This window comes from Ascaphus truei, chromosome 23, assembly GCF_040206685.1.
Source record: "Ascaphus truei isolate aAscTru1 chromosome 23, aAscTru1.hap1, whole genome shotgun sequence".
Lineage (NCBI taxonomy): Eukaryota > Metazoa > Chordata > Amphibia > Anura > Ascaphidae > Ascaphus > Ascaphus truei.
Window position 1 is genome coordinate 5,679,716 of NC_134505.1, and position 19,899 is coordinate 5,699,614.

A 19,899-nucleotide genomic window follows, 5' to 3' on the forward strand; every position below is an offset into this window, starting at 1 on the left:
ACAGGAACTCCCACAGAAAGCCCTATATAGGAGACTCCCCCCCCCCCAGTGTGCGGCCCTATACAGGAACTCCCACAGAAAGCCCTATATAGGAGACTCCCCCCCCCCCCCAGTGTGCGGCCCTATACAGGAACTCCCACAGAAAGCCCTATATAGGAGACTCCCCCCCCCCCCCCCAGTGTGCGGCCCTATACAGGAACAACCACAGAAAGCCCTATATAGGAGACTCCCCCCCCCCCCCCCCAGTGTGCGGCCCTATACAGGAACTCCCACAAAAGCCCTATATAGGAGACTCCCCCCCCCCCCCCCAGTGTGCGGCCCTATACAGGAACTCCCACAGAAAGCCCTATATAGGAGACTCCCCCCCCCCCCCCCAGTGTGCGGCCCTATACAGGAACTCCCACAGAAAGCCCTATATAGGAGACTCCCCCCCCCCCCCCAGTGTGCGGCCCTATACAGGAACTCCCACAGAAAGTCCTCTGTAGGAGACTCCCCCCCCCCAGTGTGCGGCCCAATACAGGAACTCCCACAGAAAGCCCTCTATAAGAGACTCCTCCCCCTCCCCCCCAGTGTGAGGCCCTATACAGGAACTCCCACAGAAAGCCCTATATAGGAGACACCACCCCCCCCAGTGTGAGGCCCTATACAGGAACTTCCACAGAAAGCCCTATATAGGAGACTCCCCCCCCCCCCCCCCAGTGTGCGGCCCTATACAGGAACTCCCACAGAAAGCCCTCTATAGGAGACCCCCCCAAGTGTGAGGCCCAATACAGGAACTTCCACAGAAAGCCCTATATAGAAGACTCCCCCCCCCCAGTGTGCGGCCCTATACAGGAACTCCCACAGAAAGCCCTCTATAGGAGACTCCCCCCCCCCGTGTGAGGCCCTATACAGGAACTCCCACAGAAAGCCCTATATAGGAGACTCCCCCCCGTGTGAGGCCCTATACAGGAACTCCCACAGAAAGCCCTATATAGGAGACCCCCCCCCCAGTGTGCGGCCCTATACAGGAACTCCCACAGAAAGCCCTCTATAAGAGACTCCCCCCCCTCCCCCCCAGTGTGAGGCCCTATACAGGAACTCCCACAGAAAGCCCTCTATAGGAGACCCCCCCCCCCCAAGTGTGAGGCCCTATACAGGAACTCCCACAGAAAGCCCTATATAGGAGACCCCCCCCCCAAGTGTGCGGCCCTATACAGGAACTCCCACAGAAAGCCCTCTATAGGCGACCCCCCCCCCAGTGTAAGGCCCTATACAGGAACTCCCACAGAAAGCCCTCTATAGGAGACCCCCCCCCCAAGTGTGAGGCCCTATACATGAACTCCCACAGAAAGCCCTCTATAGGAGACCCCCCCCCCCAAGTGTGAGGCCCTATACAGGAACTCCCACAGAAAGCCCTCTATAGGAGACTCCCCCCCCCAGTGTGAGGCCCTATACAGGAACTCCCACAGAAAGCCCTATATAGGAGACTCCCCCCCCCCCCAGTGTGAGGCCCTATACAGGAACTCCCACAGAAAGCCCTATACAGGAGACTCCCCCCCCAGCGTGCCGCCCCATACAGGAGACTCCCCCCAGCGTGCCGCCCCATACAGGAGACTCCCACCGTGCGGCCCTATACAGGAGACTCCCCCCCCAGCGTGCAGCCCTATACAGGAGACCCCCCCCCCCCCAGCGTGCAGCCCTATACAGGAGACCGCCAGCGTGAGGCCCTATACAGGAGACTCTCCCCCCCAGCGTGAGGCCCTATACAAGAGACTCTCCCCCCCAGCGTGAGGCCCTATACAGGAGACTCCCCCCCCCCCCCCCCAGCGTGAGGCCCTATACAGGAGACTCCCCCCCCCCCCCAGCGTGCGTACCCATACAGGAGACTCCCCCCCCCAGCGTGCGGCCCTATACAGGAGACTCTCCCCCCCAGCGTGAGGCCCCATACAGGAGACTCCCCCCCCCAGCGTGCCGCCCTATACAGGAGACTCCCCCCCCCCCTCCCTGCGTGCGGCACTATACAGGAGACCCCCCCCCCCAGCGTGCGGCCCTATACAGGAGACTCCCCCCCCCAGCGTGCGGCCCTATACAGGAGACTCCCCCCCCCCAGCGTGCCGCCCTATACAGGAACTCCCCCCCCCCCCAGCGTGCGGCCCCATACAGGAGACTCCCCCCCCAGCGTGCTGCCCTATACAGGAGACTCCCCCCCCCCCCCCCAGCGTGCTGCCCTATACAGGAGACTGCCAGCGTGAGGCCCTATACAGGAACACCCCCCCCCCAGCGTGCGGCCCTATATAGGAGACCCCCCGCCCAGCGTGCGGCCCTATACAGGAGACCCCCAGCGTGCTGCCCTATACAGGAGACCCCCCAGCGTGCGGCCCTATATAGGAGACTCCCCCCCCCAGCGTGCGGCCCTATACAGGAGACCCCCAGCGTGCTGCCCTATACAGGAGACTCCCCCCCCAGCGTTCCGCCCTATACAGGAGACTTCCCCCCCCCCCCCAGCGTGCTCCCCTATACAGGAGACTCCCCCCCCCCCCAGCGTTCCGCCCTATACAGGAGACTCCCCCCGCCCCCCCAGCGTGCGGCCCTATACAGGAGACTCCCCCCCCCCCCCAGCGTGCTGCCCTATACAGGAGACTCCCCCCCTCCCCCCCAGCGTTCTGCCCTATACAGGAGACCCCCCCCCCCAGCGTGCTCCCCTATACAGGAGACTCCCAGCGTGCCGCCCCATACAGGAGACTCCCCCCCCCAGCGTGCTGCCCTATACAGGAGACTCCCCCCCCAGCGTGCTGCCCTATACAGGAGACCCCCCCCCCCCGCAGCGTGCCGCCCCATACAGGAGACCCCCCCCCCAGCGTGCTGCCCTATACAGGAACTCCCACAGAAAGCCCTATATAGGAGACTCCCCCCCCCGTGTGCGGCCCTATACAGGAACTCCCACAGAAAGCCCTCTATAAGAGACTCCCCCCCCTCCCCCCCAGTGTGAGGCCCTATACAGGAACTTCCACAGAAAGCCCTATATAGGAGACTCCCCCCCCCCCCAGTGTGCGGCCCTATACAGGAACTCCCACAGAAAGCCCTCTATAGGAGACTCCCCCCCCCCGTGTGAGGCCCTATACAGGAACTCCCACAGAAAGCCCTCTATAGGAGACCCCCCCAAGTGTGAGGCCCAATACAGGAACTTCCACAGAAAGCCCTATATAGGAGACTCCCCCCCCCCAGTGTGCGGCCCTATACAGGAACTCCCACAGAAAGCCCTCTATAGGAGACTTCCCCCTCCCGTGTGAGGCCCTATACAGGAACTCCCACAGAAAGCCCTATATAGGAGACTCCCCCCCCCCCCGTGTGAGGCCCTATACAGGAACTCCCACAGAAAGCCCTCTATAGGAGACCCCCCCCCCAAGTGTGAGGCCCTATACAGGAACTCCCACAGAAAGCCCTATATAGGAGACCCCCCCCCCCCCCAAGTGTGCGGCCCTATACAGGAACTCCCACAGAAAGCCCTCTATAGGAGACTCCCCCCCCCCCCAGTGTAAGGCCCTATACAGCAACTTCCACAGAAAGCCCTCTATAGGAGACCCCCCCCCCAAGTGTGAGGCCCTATACATGAACTCCCACAGAAAGCCCTCTATAGGAGACCCCCCCCCCCAAGTGTGAGGCCCTATACAGGAACTCCCACAGAAAGCCCTCTATAGGAGACTCCCCCCCCCCCAGTGTGAGGCCCTATACAGGAACTCCCACAGAAAGCCCTATACAGGATACTCCCCCCCCAGCGTGCCGCCCCATACAGGAGACTCCCCCCCCCAGCGTGCCGCCCTATACAGGAGACTCCCCCCCCCCTCCCTGTGTGCGGCACTATACAGGAGACCCCCCCCCCCCCCAGCGTGCGGCCCTATACAGGAGACTCCCCCCCCCCAGCGTGCGGCCCTATACAGGAGACTCCCCCCCCTAGCGTGCCGCCCTATACAGGAACTCCCCCCCCCCCAGCGTGCGGCCCCATACAGGAGACTCCCCCCCCAGCGTGCTGCCCTATACAGGAGACTCCCCCCCCCCCAGCGTGCTGCCCTATACAGGAGACTGCCAGCGTGAGGCCCTATACAGGACACCCCCCCCCCCCAGCGTGCGGCCCTATATAGGAGACCCCCCCGCCCAGCGTGCTGCCCTATACAGGAGACTCCCCCCCCCCCCAGCGTGCGGCCCTATACAGGAGACCCCCAGCGTGCTGCCCTATACAGGAGACCCCCCCAGCGTGCGGCCCTATATAGGAGACTCCCCCCCCCCCAGCGTGCGGCCCTATACAGGAGACCCCCAGCGTGCTGCCCTATACAGGAGACTCCCCCCCCAGCGTTCCGCCCTATACAGGAGACTTCCCCCCCCCCAGCGTGCTCCCCTATACAGGAGACCCCCCCCCCCAGCGTTACGCCCTATACAGGAGACTCCCCCCGCCCCCCAGCGTGCGGCCCTATACAGGAGACTCCCCCCCCCCCAGCGTGCCGCCCTATACAGGAGACTCCCCCCCTCCCCCCCCAGCGTTCCGCCCTATACAGGAGACTCCCCCCCCCCCAGCGTTCCGCCTATACAGGAGAACCCCCCCCCCAGCGTGCTGCCCTATACAGGAGACTCCCCCCCCCCAGCGTGCTGCCCTATACAGGAGACCCCCCCCAGCGTGCTCCCCTATACAGGAGACTCCCAGCGTGCCGCCCCATACAGGAGACTCCCCCCCCCCCCCCAGCGTGCTGCCCTATACAGGAGACTCCCCCCCCCAGCGTGCTGCCCTATACAGGAGACCCCCCCCCCCCCCGCAGCGTGCCGCCCCATACAGGAGACCCCCCCCCCCAGCGTGCTGCCCTATACAGGAACTCCCACAGAAAGCCCTATATAGGAGACTCCCCCCCCCCCCCCCCCGTGTGCGGCCCTATACAGGAACTCCCACAGAAAGCCCTCTATAAGAGACTCCCCCCCCTCCCCCCCAGTGTGAGGCCCTATACAGGAACTCCCACAGAAAGCCCTATATAGGAGACTCCCCCCCCCCAGTGTGAGGCCCTATACAGGAACTTCCACAGAAAGCCCTATAGGAGACTCCCCCCCCCCCCCCCCAGTGTGCGGCCCTATACAGGAACTCCCACAGAAAGCCCTCTATAGGAGACTCCCCCCCCCGTGTGAGGCCCTATACAGGAACTCCCACAGAAAGCCCTCTATAGGAGACCCCCCCAAGTGTGAGGCCCAATACCGGAACTTCCACAGAAAGCCCTATATAGGAGACTCCCCCCCCCCCAGTGTGCGGCCCTATACAGGAACTCCCACAGAAAGCCCTCTATAGGAGACTCCCCCCCCCCCCGTGTGAGGCCCTATACAGGAACTCCCACAGAAAGCCCTATATAGGAGACTCCCCCCCCCCCGTGTGAGGCCCTATACAGGAACTCCCACAGAAAGCCCTCTATAGGAGACCCCCCCCCCCCAAGTGTGAGGCCCTATACAGGAACTCCCACAGAAAGCCCTATATAGGAGACCCCCCCCCCCCCCAAGTGTGCGGCCCTATACAGGAACTCCCACAGAAAGCCCTCTATAGGAGACCCCCCCCCCCCAGTGTGCGGCCCTATACAGCAACTCCCACAGAAAGCCCTCTATAGGAGACTTCCCCCCCCCAGTGTGAGGCCCTATACAGGAACTCCCACAGAAAGCCCTATATAGGAGACTCCCCCCCCCAGTGTGAGGCCCTATACAGGAACTCCCACAGAAAGCCCTCTATAGGAGACTCCCCCCCCCCCAGTGTGAGGCCCTATACAGGAACTCCCACAGAAAGCCCTCTATAGGAGACTCCCCCCCCCCAGTGTGAGGCCCTATACAGGAACTCCCACAGAAAGCCCTATACAGGAGACTCCCCCCCCAGCGTGCCGCCCCATAACGGAGACTCCCCCCCCCCCCCCCCCAGCGTGAGGCCCTATACAGGAGACTCCCCCCCAGTGTGCCGCCCCATACAGGAGACTCCCCCCAGCGTGCCGCCCCATCCAGGAGACTCCCCCCAGCGTGCCGCCCCATACAGGAGACTCCCCCCAGCGTGCCGCCCCATACAGGAGACTCTCACCGTGCGGCCCTATACAGGAGACCCCCCCCCAGCGTGCAGCCCTATACAGGAGACCCCCCCCCCCAGCGTGCAGCCCTATACAGGAGACCGCCAGCGTGAGGCCCTATACAGGAGACCGCCAGCGTGAGGCCCTATACAGGAGACTCTCCCCCCCAGCGTGAGGCCCTATACAGGACACTCTCCCCCCCAGCGTGAGGCCCTATACAGGAGACTCTGGAGACTCCCCCCCCCCCCCCCAGCGTGCTGCCCTATACAGGAGACTCCCAGCGTGAGGCCCTATACAGGAGACCCCCCCCCAGCGTGCGGCCCTATACAGGAGACCCCCCCCCCCAGCGTGCGGCCCTATACAGGAGACTCCCCCCCCCCCCAGCGTGTCGCCCTATACAGGAACTCCCCCCCCCCCCAGTGTGCGGCCCCATACAGGAGACTCCCCCCCCCCAGCGTGCTGCCCTATACAGGAGACTCCCCCCCCCAGCGTGCCGCCCTATACAGGAACTCCCCCCCCCCAGCGTGCGGCCCCATACAGGAGACTCCCCCCCCAGCGTGCTGCCCTATACAGGAGACTCCCCCCCCCCCCAGCGTGCTGCCCTATACAGGAGACTGCCAGCGTGAGGCCCTATACAGGAACACCCCCCCCCCCAGCGTGCGGGCCCTATATAGGAGACCCCCCCGCCCAGCGTGCTGCCCTATGCAGGAGACTCCCCCCCCCCCCCCAGCGTGCGGCCCTATACAGGAGACCCCCAGCGTGCTGCCCTATACAGGAGACCCCCCCCAGCGTGCGGCCCTATATAGGAGACTCCCCCCCCCAGCGTGCTGCCCTATACAGGAGACTCCCCCCCCAGCGTTCCGCCCTATACAGGAGACTTCCCCCCCCCCCCCCCCCCAGCGTGCTCCCCTATACAGGAGATCCCCCCCCCCCCAGCGTTCCGCCCTATACAGGAGACTCCCCCCCCCCCCCCCAGCGTGCCGCCCTATACAGGAGACTCCCCCCCCAGCGTGCCGCCCTATACAGGAGACTCCCCCCCAGCGTTCCGCCCTATACAGGAGACTCCCCCCCCCCCCCAGCGTTCCGCCCTATACAGGAGACCCCCCCCCCCCAGCGTGCTGCCCTATACAGGAGACTCCCCCCCCCCCCCCAGCGTGCTGCCCTATACAGGAGACCCCCCCCCAGCGTGCTCCCCTATACAGGAGACTCCCAGCGTGCCGCCCCATACAGGAGACTCCCCCCCCAGCGTGCTCCCCTATACAGGAGACTCCCCCCCCCCAGCGTGCTGCCCTATACAGGAGACCCCCCCCAGCGTGCTCCCCTATACAGGAGACTCCCAGCGTGCCGCCCTATACAGGAGACCCCCCCCCCTCCCGCAGCGTGCCGCCCCATACAGGAGACCCCCCCCCCCAGCGTGCTCCCCTATACAGGAGACTCCCCCCCCCCAGCGTGCTGCCCTATACAGGAGACCCCCCCAGCGTGCTCCCCTATACAGGAGACTCCCAGCGTGCCGCCCTATACAGGAGACCCCCCCCCCTCCCGCAGCGTGCCGCCCCATACAGGAGACCCCCCCCCCCAGCGTGCTGCCCTATACAGGAGACCCCCCCCCCCCCAGCGTGCCGCCCTATACAGGAGACCCCCCCCGCCCCAGCGTGCCGCCCTATACAGGAGACCCCCCCCCCCAGCGTGCCGCCCCATACAGGAGACCCCCCCCCCCAGCGTGCCGCCCCATACAGGAGACCCCCCCCAGCGTGCCGCCCCATACAGGAGACCCCCCCCAGCGTGCGGCCCTACACAGGAGACTCCCCCCCCCTCCCCCCAGCGTGCTGCCCTATACAGGAGACCCCCCCCCCCCCCCAGCATGCTGCCCTATACAGGAGACTCCCCCCCCCCCCCCAGCATGCTGCCCTATACAGGAGACTCCCCCCCCCCCAGCGTGCCGCCCTATACAGGAGACTCTCCCCCCCCCCCCAGCGTTCCGCCCTATACAGGAGACTCCCCCCCCCCAGCGTGCTGCCCTATACAGGAGACTCCCCCCCCCCCCCCAGCGTGCTGCCCTATACAGGAGACTCCCCCCCCCTCAGCGTTCCGCCCTATACAGGAGACTCCCCCCCCCCCAGCGTGCTGCCCTATACAGGAAACTCCCCCCCCCTCCCCCAGCGTACGGCCCTATACAGGAGACCCCCCCCCAGCGTGCTGCCCTATACAGGAGACACCCCCCCCCCAGCGTGCAGCCCTATATAGGAGACTCCACCCCCCCAGCGTGCTGCCCTATACAGGAGACTCCCCCCCCAGCGTGCAGCCCTATATAGGAGACTCCCCCCCCCCCCCCAGCGTGCCGCCCTATACAGGAGACTCCCCTCCCCCCCCCCCCAAGCGTGCCGCCCTATACAGGAGACTCCCCCCCCCCCAGCGTGCTGCCCTATACAGGAGACTCCCCCCCCCCCCCAGCGTGCCGCCCTATACAGGAGACTCCCCCCCCCCCCCCAGCGTGCTGCCCTATACAGGAGACTCTCCCCCCCCCCCCCCCCCAGCGTGCTGCCCTATACAGGAGACTCCTCCCCCCCCCCCCAGCGTGCTGCCCTATACAGGAGACTCCCCCCCCCCAGCGTGCTGCCCTATACAGGAGACCCCCCCCCCCAGCGTGCCGCCCAATACAGGAGACTCCCCCCTCCCAGCGTGCCGCCCTATACAGGAGACTCCCCCACAAGCGTGCCGCCCAATACAGGAGACTCCCCCCCCCAGCGTGCGGCCCCATACAGGAGACTCCCCCCCCCAGCGTGCGGCCCCATACAGGAGACTCCCTCCCCCAGCGTGCTGCCCTATACAGGAGACTCCCCCCCCTCCCCCAGCGTGCTGCCCTATACAGGAGACTCCCCCCCCCCCCCCCCCAGCGTGCGGCCCCATACAGGAGACTCCCCCCCCCCAGCGTGCGGCCCTATACAGGAGACTCCCCCCCAGCGTGCTGCCCTATACAGGAGACCCCCCCTCCCCCAGCGTGCTGCCCTATACAGGAGACCCCCCCCCCAGCGTGCTCCCCTATACAGGAGACTCCCCCCCCAGTGTGCGGCCCTATACAGGAACTCCCACAGAAAGCCCTCTATAGGAGACTCCCCCCCCCCGTGTGAGGCCCTATACAGGAACTCCCACAGAAAGCCCTATATAGGAGACTCCCCCCCCCCCGTGTGAGGCCCTATACAGGAACTCCCACAGAAAGCCCTCTATAGGAGACCCCCCCCCCCCAAGTGTGAGGCCCTATACAGGAACTCCCACAGAAAGCCCTATATAGGAGACCCCCCCCCCCCCAAGTGTGCGGCCCTATACAGGAACTCCCACAGAAAGCCCTCTATAGGAGACTCCCCCCCCCCCAGTGTAAGGCCCTATACAGCAACTCCCACAGAAAGCCCTCTATAGGAGACCCCCCCCCAAGTGTGAGGCCCTATACATGAACTCCCACAGAAAGCCCTCTATAGGAGACCCCCCCCCCCCAAGTGTGAGGCCCTATACAGGAACTCCCACAGAAAGCCCTCTATAGGAGACTCCCCCCCCCCCAGTGTGAGGCCCTATACAGGAACTCCCACAGAAAGCCCTATACAGGATACTCCTCCCCCAGCGTGCCGCCCCATACAGGAGACTCCCCCCCCCAGCGTGCCGCCCTATACAGGAGACTCCCCCCCCCCTCCCTGCGTGCGGCACTATACAGGAGACCCCCCCCCCCCCAGCGTGCGGCCCTATACAGGAGACTCCCCCCCCCCCAGCGTGCGGCCCTATACAGGAGACTCCCCCCCCCAGCGTGCCGCCCTATACAGGAACTCCCCCCCCCCAGCGTGCGGCCCCATACAGGAGACTCCCCCCCCAGCGTGCTGCCCTATACAGGAGACTCCCCCCCCCCCCAGCGTGCTGCCCTATACAGGAACACCCCCCCCCCCCCAGCGTGCGGCCCTATATAGGAGACCCCCCCGCCCAGCGTGCTGCCCTATACAGGAGACTCCCCCCCCCCAGCGTGCGGCCCTATACAGGAGACCCCCAGCGTGCTGCCCTATACAGGAGACCCCCCCAGCGTGCGGCCCTATATAGGAGACTCCCCCCCCCAGCGTGCGGCCCTATACAGGAGACCCCCAGCGTGCTGCCCTATACAGGAGACTCCCCCCCCAGCGTTCCGCCCTATACAGGAGACTTCCCCCCCCCCCAACGTGCTCCCCTATACAGGAGACCCCCCCCCCCCCAGCGTTCCGCCCTATACAGGAGACTCCCCCCGCCCCCCAGCGTGCGGCCCTATACAGGAGACTCCCCCCCCCCCAGCGTGCCGCCCTATACAGGAGACTCCCCCCCCCACCAGCGTTCCGCCCTATACAGGAGACCCCCCCCCCAGCGTGCTGCCCTATACAGGAGACTCCCCCCCCCCCCCAGCGTGCTGCCCTATACAGGAGACCCCCCCCAGCGTGCTCCCCTATACAGGAGACTCCCAGCGTGCCGCCCCATACAGGAGACTCCCCCCCCCCCCCCCAGCGTGCTGCCCTATACAGGAGACTCCCCCCCCAGCGTGCTGCCCTATACAGGAGACCCCCCCCCGCAGCGTGCCGCCCCATACAGGAGACCCCCCCCCCAGCGTGCTGCCCTATACAGGAACTCCCACAGAAAGCCCTATATAGGAGACTCCCCCCCCCCCCCGTGTGCGGCCCTATACAGGAACTCCCACAGAAAGCCCTCTATAAGAGACTCCCTCCCCCTCCCCCCCAGTGTGAGGCCCTATACAGGAACTCCCACAGAAAGCCCTATATAGGAGACTCCCCCCCCCCAGTGTGAGGCCCTATACAGGAACTTCCACAGAAAGCCCTATATAGGAGACTCCCCCCCCCAGTGTGCGGCCCTATACAGGAACTCCCACAGAAAGCCCTCTATAGGAGACTCCCCCCCCCCGTGTGAGGCCCTATACAGGAACTCCCACAGAAAGCCCTCTATAGGAGACCCCCCCAAGTGTGAGGCCCAATACAGGAACTTCCACAGAAAGCCCTATATAGGAGACTCCCCCCCCCCCAGTGTGCGGCCCTATACAGGAACTCCCACAGAAAGCCCTCTATAGGAGACTCCCCCCCCCCCGTGTGAGGCCCTATACAGGAACTCCCACAGAAAGCCCTATATAGGAGACTCCCCCCCCCGTGTGAGGCCCTATACAGGAACTCCCACAGAAAGCCCTCTATAGGAGACTCACCCCCACCCAGTGTGCGGCCCTATACAGCAACTCCCACAGAAAGCCCTCTATAGGAGACTTCCCCCCCCAGTGTGAGGCCCTATACAGGAACTCCCACAGAAAGCCCTATATAGGAGACTCCCCCCCCCCAGTGTGAGGCCCTATACAGGAACTCCCACAGAAAGCCCTCTATAGGAGACTCCCCCCCCCCAGTGTGAGGCCCTATACAGGAACTCCCACAGAAAGCCCTCTATAGGAGACTCCCTCCCCCCCAGTGTGAGGCCCTATACAGGAACTCCCACAGAAAGCCCTATACAGGAGACTCCCCCCCCAGCGTGCCGCCCCATAACGGAGACTACCCCCCCCCCCCAGCGTGAGGCCCTATACAGGAGACTCCCCCCCAGTGTGCCGCCCCATACAGGAGACTCCCCCCAGCGTGCCGCCCCATACAGGAGACTCCCCCCAGCGTGCCGCCCCATACAGGAGACTCCCCCCAGCGTGCCGCCCCATACAGGAGACTCCCACCGTGCGGCCCTATACAGGAGACTCCCCCCCCAGCGTGCAGCCCTATACAGGAGACCCCCCCCAGCGTGCAGCCCTATACAGGAGACCGCCAGCGTGAGGCCCTATACAGGAGACCGCCAGCGTGAGGCCCTATACAGGAGACTCTCCCCCCCAGCGTGAGGCCCTATACAGGACACTCTCCCCCCAGCGTGAGGCCCTATACAGGAGACTCTGGAGACTCCCCCCCCCCCCCAGCGTGCTGCCCTATACAGGAGACTCCCAGCGTGAGGCCCTATACAGGAGACCCCCCCCCAGCGTGCGGCCCTATACAGGAGACCCCCCCCCCCCCAGCGTGCGGCCCTATACAGGAGACTCCCCCCCCCCCAGCGTGTCGCCCTATACAGGAACTCCCCCCCCCCCCCAGTGTGCGGCCCCATACAGGAGACTCCCCCCCCCAGCGTGCTGCCCTATACAGGAGACTCCCCCCCCCCAGCGTGCGGCCCTATACAGGAACTCCCCCCCCCCAGCGTGCGGCCCCATACAGGAGACTCCCCCCCCAGCGTGCTGCCCTATACAGGAGACTGCCAGCGTGAGGCCCTATACAGGAACACCCCCCCCCCCCCAGCGTGCGGGCCCTATATAGGAGACCCCCCCGCCCAGCGTGCTGCCCTATACAGGAGACTCCCCCCCCCCCAGCGTGCGGCCCTATACAGGAGACCCCCAGCGTGCTGCCCTATACAGGAGACCCCCCCAGCGTGCGCCCCTATATAGGAGACTCCCCCCCCAGCGTGCTCCCCTATACAGGAGATCCCCCCCCCCCCAGCGTTCCGCCCTATAAAGGAGACTCCCCCCCCCCCCCCCCAGCGTGCGGCCCTATACAGGAGACTCCCCCCCCAGCGTGCCGCCCTATACAGGAGACTCCCCCCCAGCGTTCCGCCCTATACAGGAGACTTCCCCCCCCCCCCCCAGCGTTCCGCCCTATACAGGAGACCCCCCCCCCAGCGTGCTGCCCTATACAGGAGACTCCCCCCCCCCCCCCAGCGTGCTGTCCTATACAGGAGACCCCCCCCCAGCGTGCTCCCCTATACAGGAGACTCCCAGCGTGCCGCCCCATACAGGAGACTCCCCCCCCAGCGTGCTCCCCTATACAGGAGACCCCCCCCCCCCCAGCGTGCTGCCCTATACAGGAGACCCCCCCCAGCGTGCTCCCCTATACAGGAGACTCCCAGCGTGCCGCCCTATACAGGAGACCCCCCCCCTCCCGCAGCGTGCCGCCCCATACAGGAGACCCCCCCCCCAGCGTGCTGCCCTATACAGGAGACCCCCCCCCAGCGTGCCGCCCTATACAGGAGACCCCCCCCCCCCCAGCGTGCCGCCCTATACAGGAGACCCCCCCCCCCCCAGCGTGCCGCCCCATACAGGAGACACCCCCCAGCGTGCCGCCCCATACAGGAGACCCCCCCCAGCGTGCGGCCCTATACAGGAGACTCCCCCCCCCTCCCCCCAGCGTGCTGCCCTATACAGGAGACTCCCCCCCCCCCCCAGCGTTCCGCCCTATACAGGAGACTCCCCCCCCCCCCCCCAGCGTGCTGCCCTATACAGGAGACTCCCCCCCCCCCCCAGCGTGCTGCCCTATACAGGAGACTCCCCCCCCCAGCGTGCTGCCCTATACAGGAGACTCCCCCCCCCCTCCCCCAGCGTAGGGCCCTATACAGGAGACCCCCCCCCAGCGTGCTGCCCTATACAGGAGACACCCCCCCCCAGCGTGCAGCCCTATATAGGAGACTCCACCCCCCCAGCGTGCTGCCCTATACAGGAGACTCCCCCCCCAGCGTGCAGCCCTATATAGGAGACTCCCCCCTCCCCCCAGCGTGCCGCCCTATACAGGAGACTCCCCTCCCCCCCCCCCCAAGCGTGCCGCCCTATACAGGAGACTCCCCCCCCCAGCGTGCTGCCCTATACAGGAGACTCTCCCCCCCCCCCAGCGTGCTGCCCTATACAGGAGACTCCTCCCCCCCCCCAGCGTGCTGCCCTATACAGGTGACTCCCCCCCCCCAGCATGCTGCCCTATACAGGAGACTCCCCCCCCCCCCCCAAGCGTGCCGCCCAATACAGGTGACTCCCCCCCCCCCCAAGCGTGCTGCCCTATACAGGAGACTCCCCCCCCCCCAAGCGTGCCGCCCTATACAGGTGACCCCCCCCCCCCCAGCATGCTGCCCTATACAGGAGACTCGCCCCCCCAGCGTGCAGCCCTATACAGGTGACTCCCCCCCCCCCCAGCGTGAGGCCCTATACAGGAGACTCCCCCCCCTCCCCCCCAGCGTGCTGCCCTATACAGGAGACTCCCCCCCCCAGCATGCCGCCCTATACAGGAGACACCCCCCAGCGTGCCGCCCTATACAGGAGACTCCCCCCCCCCCCCCCAGCGTTCCGCCCTATACAGGAGACTCCCCCCCCCAGCGTTCCGCCCTATACAGGAGACTCCCCCCCCAGCGTGCCGCCCTATACAGGAGTCCCCCCCCCCAGCGTTCCGCCCTATACAGGAGACTCCCCCCCCCCCCAGCGTGCTGTCCTATACAGGAGACTCCCCCCCCAGCGTGCCGCCCTATACAGGAGACTCCCCCCCCCAGCATGCAGCCCTATACAGGAGACTCCCCCCCCCCCAGCGTGCGGCCCTATACAGGAGACTCCCCCCCCCCCCCCAGCATGCAGCCCTATACAGGAGACTCCCCCCCCAGCGTTCCGCCCTATACAGGAGACTCCCCCCCCCCCAGCGTGCGGCCCTATACAGGATACAGGAGACTCCCCCCCACCCCCAGCGTGCGGCCCTATACAGGAGACTCCCCCCCCCCCCAGCGTTCCGCCCTATACAGGAGACTCCCCCCCCCCCCAGCGTGCTGCCCTATACAGGAGACTCCCCCCCCCCAGCGTGCCGCCCTATACAGGAGACTCCCCCCCCCCCCAGTGTGCTGCCCTATACAGGAGACTCCCCCCCCCAGCGTGCTGCCCTATACAGGAGACCCCCCCCCCCCAGCGTGCCGCCCAATACAGGAGACTCCCCCCTCCCAGCGTGCCGCCCTATACAGGAGACTCCCCCACAAGCGTGCCGCCCAATACAGGAGACTCCCCCCCCCAGCGTGCGGCCCCATACAGGAGACTCCCCCCCCCAGCGTGCGGCCCCATACAGGAGACTCCCTCCCCCAGCGTGCTGCCCTATACAGGAGACTCCCCCCCTCCCCCAGCGTGCTGCCCTATACAGGAGACTCCCCCCCCTCCCCCAGCGTGCTGCCCTATACAGGAGACTCCCCCCCCCCCCCAGCGTGCGGCCCCATACAGGAGACTCCCCCCCCCAGCGTGCGGCCCTATACAGGAGACTCCCCCCCAGCGTGCTGCCCTATACAGGAGACCCCCCCCTCCCCCAGCGTGCTGCCCTATACAGGAGACCCCCCCCCCAGCGTGCTCCCCTATACAGGAGACTCCCCCCCAGCGTGCTGCCTATACAGGAGACCCCCCCCCTCCCCCAGCGTGCTGCCCTATACAGGAGACTCCCCCCCCCCCAGCGTGCTCCCCTATACAGGAGACTCCCCCCCCCCCCCAGCGTGCTGCCCTATACAGGAGACTCCCCCCCCCCCAGCGTGCTGCCCTATACAGGAGACCCCCCCCCCAGCGTGCAGCCCTATACAGGAGATGCCCCCCCCAGCGTGCTGCCCTATACAGGAGACCCCCCCCTCCCCCAGCGTGCTGCCCTATACAGGAGACTCCCCCCCCCAGCGTGCTGCCCTATACAGGAGACCCCCAGCGTGCCGCCCTATACAGGAGACTCCCCCTCCCCCCAGCGTGCTGCCCTATACAGGAGACTCCCCCCCCCCCCAGCGTGCTGCCCTATACAGGAGACTCCCCCCCCCAGTGTGCTGCCCTATACAGGAGACTCCCCCCCCCCCCAGCGTGCTGCCCTATACTGGAGACTCCCAGCGTGCGGACCTATACAGGAGACTCCCAGCGTGAGGCCCTATACAGGAGACTCCCAGCGTGAGGCCCTATACAGGAGACTCCCAGCGTGAGGCCCTATACAGGAGACTCCCAGCGTGAGGCCCTATACAGGAGACTCCCAGCGTGAGGCCCTATACAGGAGACTCCCAGCGTGAGGCCCTATACAGGAGACCCCCCCAGCGTGCTTCCCTATACTACACCTCTTCCCAACTCTCCTCCTGCCTTCCCTGACTCTTTTCCCCTCTGTCACAGAGGAGGATGCATCACTGCTGATCTCCTCTTCTCCCTCTACCACCTGCAGCCCTCTGACCCCATTTCCTCACTCCTTCTCCAAGTCCTACGCTCACACATACTTTCAACTCCTCCCTCTACTCTGGTACCTTCCCCATCACCTTCCAACATGCAACAGTTATACCATTACTCAAACACAGCAAGCGTGACCCTACCTGTCTCTAAATATCATCCGGTCTCCCTCCTGCCTTTTGCCTCTAAACTCCTTGAATTCTCTCGCATGCTCCATTTCCCTATTCTCTCCTAGACCCTCTACAATCTGGCTTCCGCACTGCTCACTCCACTGAAACAGCCCTCACTACAATAACGAAAGACGTCCATGCTGCCAAAGACAGAGGTCATTACACTCTGCTCATTGGACCACCCTCCATACTCTTGGCACCTGCAACAAAAGCTCTCTCCTGGATATCCGCTGACCTCTCCCATCATTTGCCAACACCACCTACACCTCCACTATCGATCTCTCTCTGGGGCTCTGTCCTGGGACCTCTTCTCTTTCACACTCTCTCTAGGTGACCTTATCACATCTCTAGGGTTCAATTAGCACCTCTATGCTGATGGTATATACACACACACACACGCTGTATTCACAGGGCGGCCGCGCAGGAGAATGGGGAGGGGGTGATGATATCACAGAGGGGATCGGGGACTTACCGACCAGGTGCTTGCGGACATGAGCCATGGTGTAAAACTTCTTCTCGCAGATCTCGCAAGAGAACTTCTTCTCTGCGTACCCGTGCACGATCTTAATGTGCTCGTGGAGGGACCACAGCTTCTTGAAGGTCTTGTTGCAGGTAATGCACTGCAGGGGCGACACAAAGCATTCTGGGCTATACTGCAGGGGCGACACAAAGCATTCTGGGATATACCACAAGGGTGACAAAACATTCTGGGATATACTGCAGGGGCGACACAAAGCATTCTGGGATAAACCGCAGGGGCGACACAAAGCATTCTGGGCTATACTGCAGGGGCGACACAAAGCATTCTGGGATATACCACAAGGGTGACAAAACATTCTGGGATATACTGCAGGGGCGACACAAAGCATTCTGGGATAAACCGCAGGGGCGACACAAAGCATTCTGGGATATACCACAAGGGTGACATAAAACATTCTGGGATATACTGCAGGGGCGACACAAAGCATTCTGGGATAAACCGCAGGGGCGACACAAAGCATTCTGGGATAAACCGCAGGGGCGACACAAAGCATTCTGGGCTATACTGCAGGGGCGACACAAAGCATTCTGGGCTATACTGCAGGGGCGACACAAAGCATTCTGGGATATACCACAAGGGTGACAAAACATTCTGGGATATACTGCAGGGGCGACACAAAGCATTCTGGGCTATACTGCAGGGGCGACACAAAGCATTCTGGGATATACCACAAGGGTGACAAAACATTCTGGGCTATACTGCAGGGGCGACAAAGCATTCCGGGCTATACCACAAGGGTGACATAAAACATTCTGGGATATACTGCAGGGGCGACACAAAGCATTCTGGGATATACCACAAGGGTGACAAAACATTCTGGGATATACTGCAGGGGCGACACAAAGCATTCTGGGCTATACCGCAGGGGCGACACAAAGCATTCTGGGATATAAGGCAGTGGCAATACAAAGCATTCTGGGATATACCGCAGGGGCGACACAAAGCATTCTGGGATATAACGCAGGGGCGGCACAAATCATTCTGGGATATACCGCAGGGGAGACACAAGGCATTCTGGGATATACGGCAGGGGCGACACTAAGCATTCTGGGATATACCTAAGGGGCGACACAAAGCATTCTGGGCTATACCGCAGGGGAGACACAAAGCATTCTGGGATATACCGCAGGGGAGACACAAAGCATTCTGGGATATAAGGCAGTGGCAATACAAAGCATTCTGGGATATACCGCAGGGGCGACACAAAGCATTCTGGGATATAACGCAGGGGCGGCACAAATCATTCTGGGATATACCGCAGGGGAGACACAAAGCATTCTGGGCTATACTGCAGGGGCGACACAAAGCATTCTGGGATATACGGCAGGGGCGACACTAAGCATTCTGGGATATACCTAAGGGGCGACACAAAGCATTCTGGGCTATACCGCAGGAGAGACACAAAGCATTCTTGGATATACTGCAGGGGCAACACAAAGCATTCTGGGATATACCGCAGGGGCGACACAAAGCATTCTGGGCTATACCGCAGGGGAGACACAAAGCATTCTGGGATATAAGGCAGTGGCAATACAAAGCATTCTGGGATATACCGCAGGAGCGACACAAAGCATTCTGGGATATACCGCAGGGGCGACACAAAGCATTCTGGGATATACCGCAGGGGAGACAAAAAGCATTCTGGGATATACCGCAGGGGAGACACAAAGCATTCTGGGATATACCGCAGGGGCGACACAAAGCATTCTGGGATATACGGCAGGGGAGACACAAAGCATTCTGGGATATACCGCAGGGGCAATACAAAGCATTCTGGGATATACCTAAGGGGCGACACAAAGCATTCTGGGATATACCTAAGGGGCGACACAAAGCATTCTGGGATATACGGCAGGGGCGACACAAAGCATTCTGGGCTATACTGCAGGGGCGACACAAAGCATTCTGGGATATACCGCAGGGGCAACACAAAGCATTCTGGGATATACCTAAGGGGCGGCACAAAACATTCTGGGATATACCGCAGGGGAGACACAAAGCATTCTGGGCTATACTGCAGGGGCGACACAAAGCATTCTGGGATATACCGCAGGGGAGACACAAAGCATTCTGGTATATACTGCAGGGGCGACACAAAGCATTCTGGGATATACCGCAGGGGAGACACAAAGCATTCTGGTATATACTGCAGGGGCGACACAAAGCATTCTGGGATATACCGCAGGGGAGAGACAAAGCATTCTGGGATATACGGCAGGGGCGACACTAAGCATTCTGGGATATACCGCATGGGAGACACAAAGCATTCTGGGATATACCGCAGGGGCGTCAAAGCATTCTGGGATTTAACACAGGGGCGACACAAAGCATTCTGGGATATACCGCAGGGGAGACACAAAGCATTCTGGGATATACCGCAGGGGCGACACAAAGCATTCTGGGATACACCGCAGGGGGCGACACAAAGCATTCTGGGATACACCGCAGGGGAGACACAAAGCATTCTGGGATATACCGCAGGTGCGACACAAAGCATTCTGGGATACACCGCAGGGGGCGACACAAAGCATTCTGGGATACACCGCAGGGGCGACACAAAGCATTCTGGGATATACAGCATTCTGGGTGTCCAGTATATACTCCGATAATGTAATTTTACATGAAATACTATGCTTTCCAGTGCCACCTGCTGTTATACACAGAGCGATGTAATGTGTCATCCCATATCAATCCTACGCCTGATACAGGACGCGCTGAAGTCTTGTTTATATTCACAAGCAGAGGGGCTCTCAAGACGCGCCCCCCCCCCCCTCTCTTTGACTGAGTCACCGGTGCTGAAGCAGGGATATCCTGAAACCCTGTCCTGTTGGGGAGGAGGGGAGGTCTTGAGGACGGGGGTTGATAACCCCTGCACTAGGATACAACCTTCTTATTAAAACAATTCAACAAAGCCTTGTGCTCAATATTTCAAGGTAGTCCTAAAACCCCATGAAATTATCCCGCTAACCCTCCCGAGGGATGGAAGTCGCGGTCGCCTTTGTGCGCCGCCAGTCCCACGTAGGGGCAAAGTGACCTAATGACAGGGACGTGGTTAATGGGTTAAAGGGACAGTCCCACGTAGGGGCAAAGTGACCTAATGACAGGGACGTGTTTAATGGGTTAAAGGGTCAGTCCCAGGTAGGG

General features: G+C 63.2%; 1 protein-coding gene across 4 annotated transcripts in view; it reads right to left on the bottom strand.

Moving 5' to 3' along the window:
- ZNF652 (zinc finger protein 652) overlaps positions 1-19,899 on the bottom strand; it is a 57,939-nt gene that overhangs the window by 24,065 nt on the left and 13,975 nt on the right. For 3 of the 4 annotated variants that reach the window (XM_075580338.1, XM_075580339.1, XM_075580340.1), the window contains exon 3: positions 16,687-16,867. In XM_075580338.1, the coding sequence (XP_075436453.1) occupies positions 16,687-16,867 (181 nt within the window). The remainder of the gene's footprint in view (positions 1-16,686; positions 16,868-19,899) is intronic. The other variant, XM_075580341.1, reaches the window with a different exon arrangement.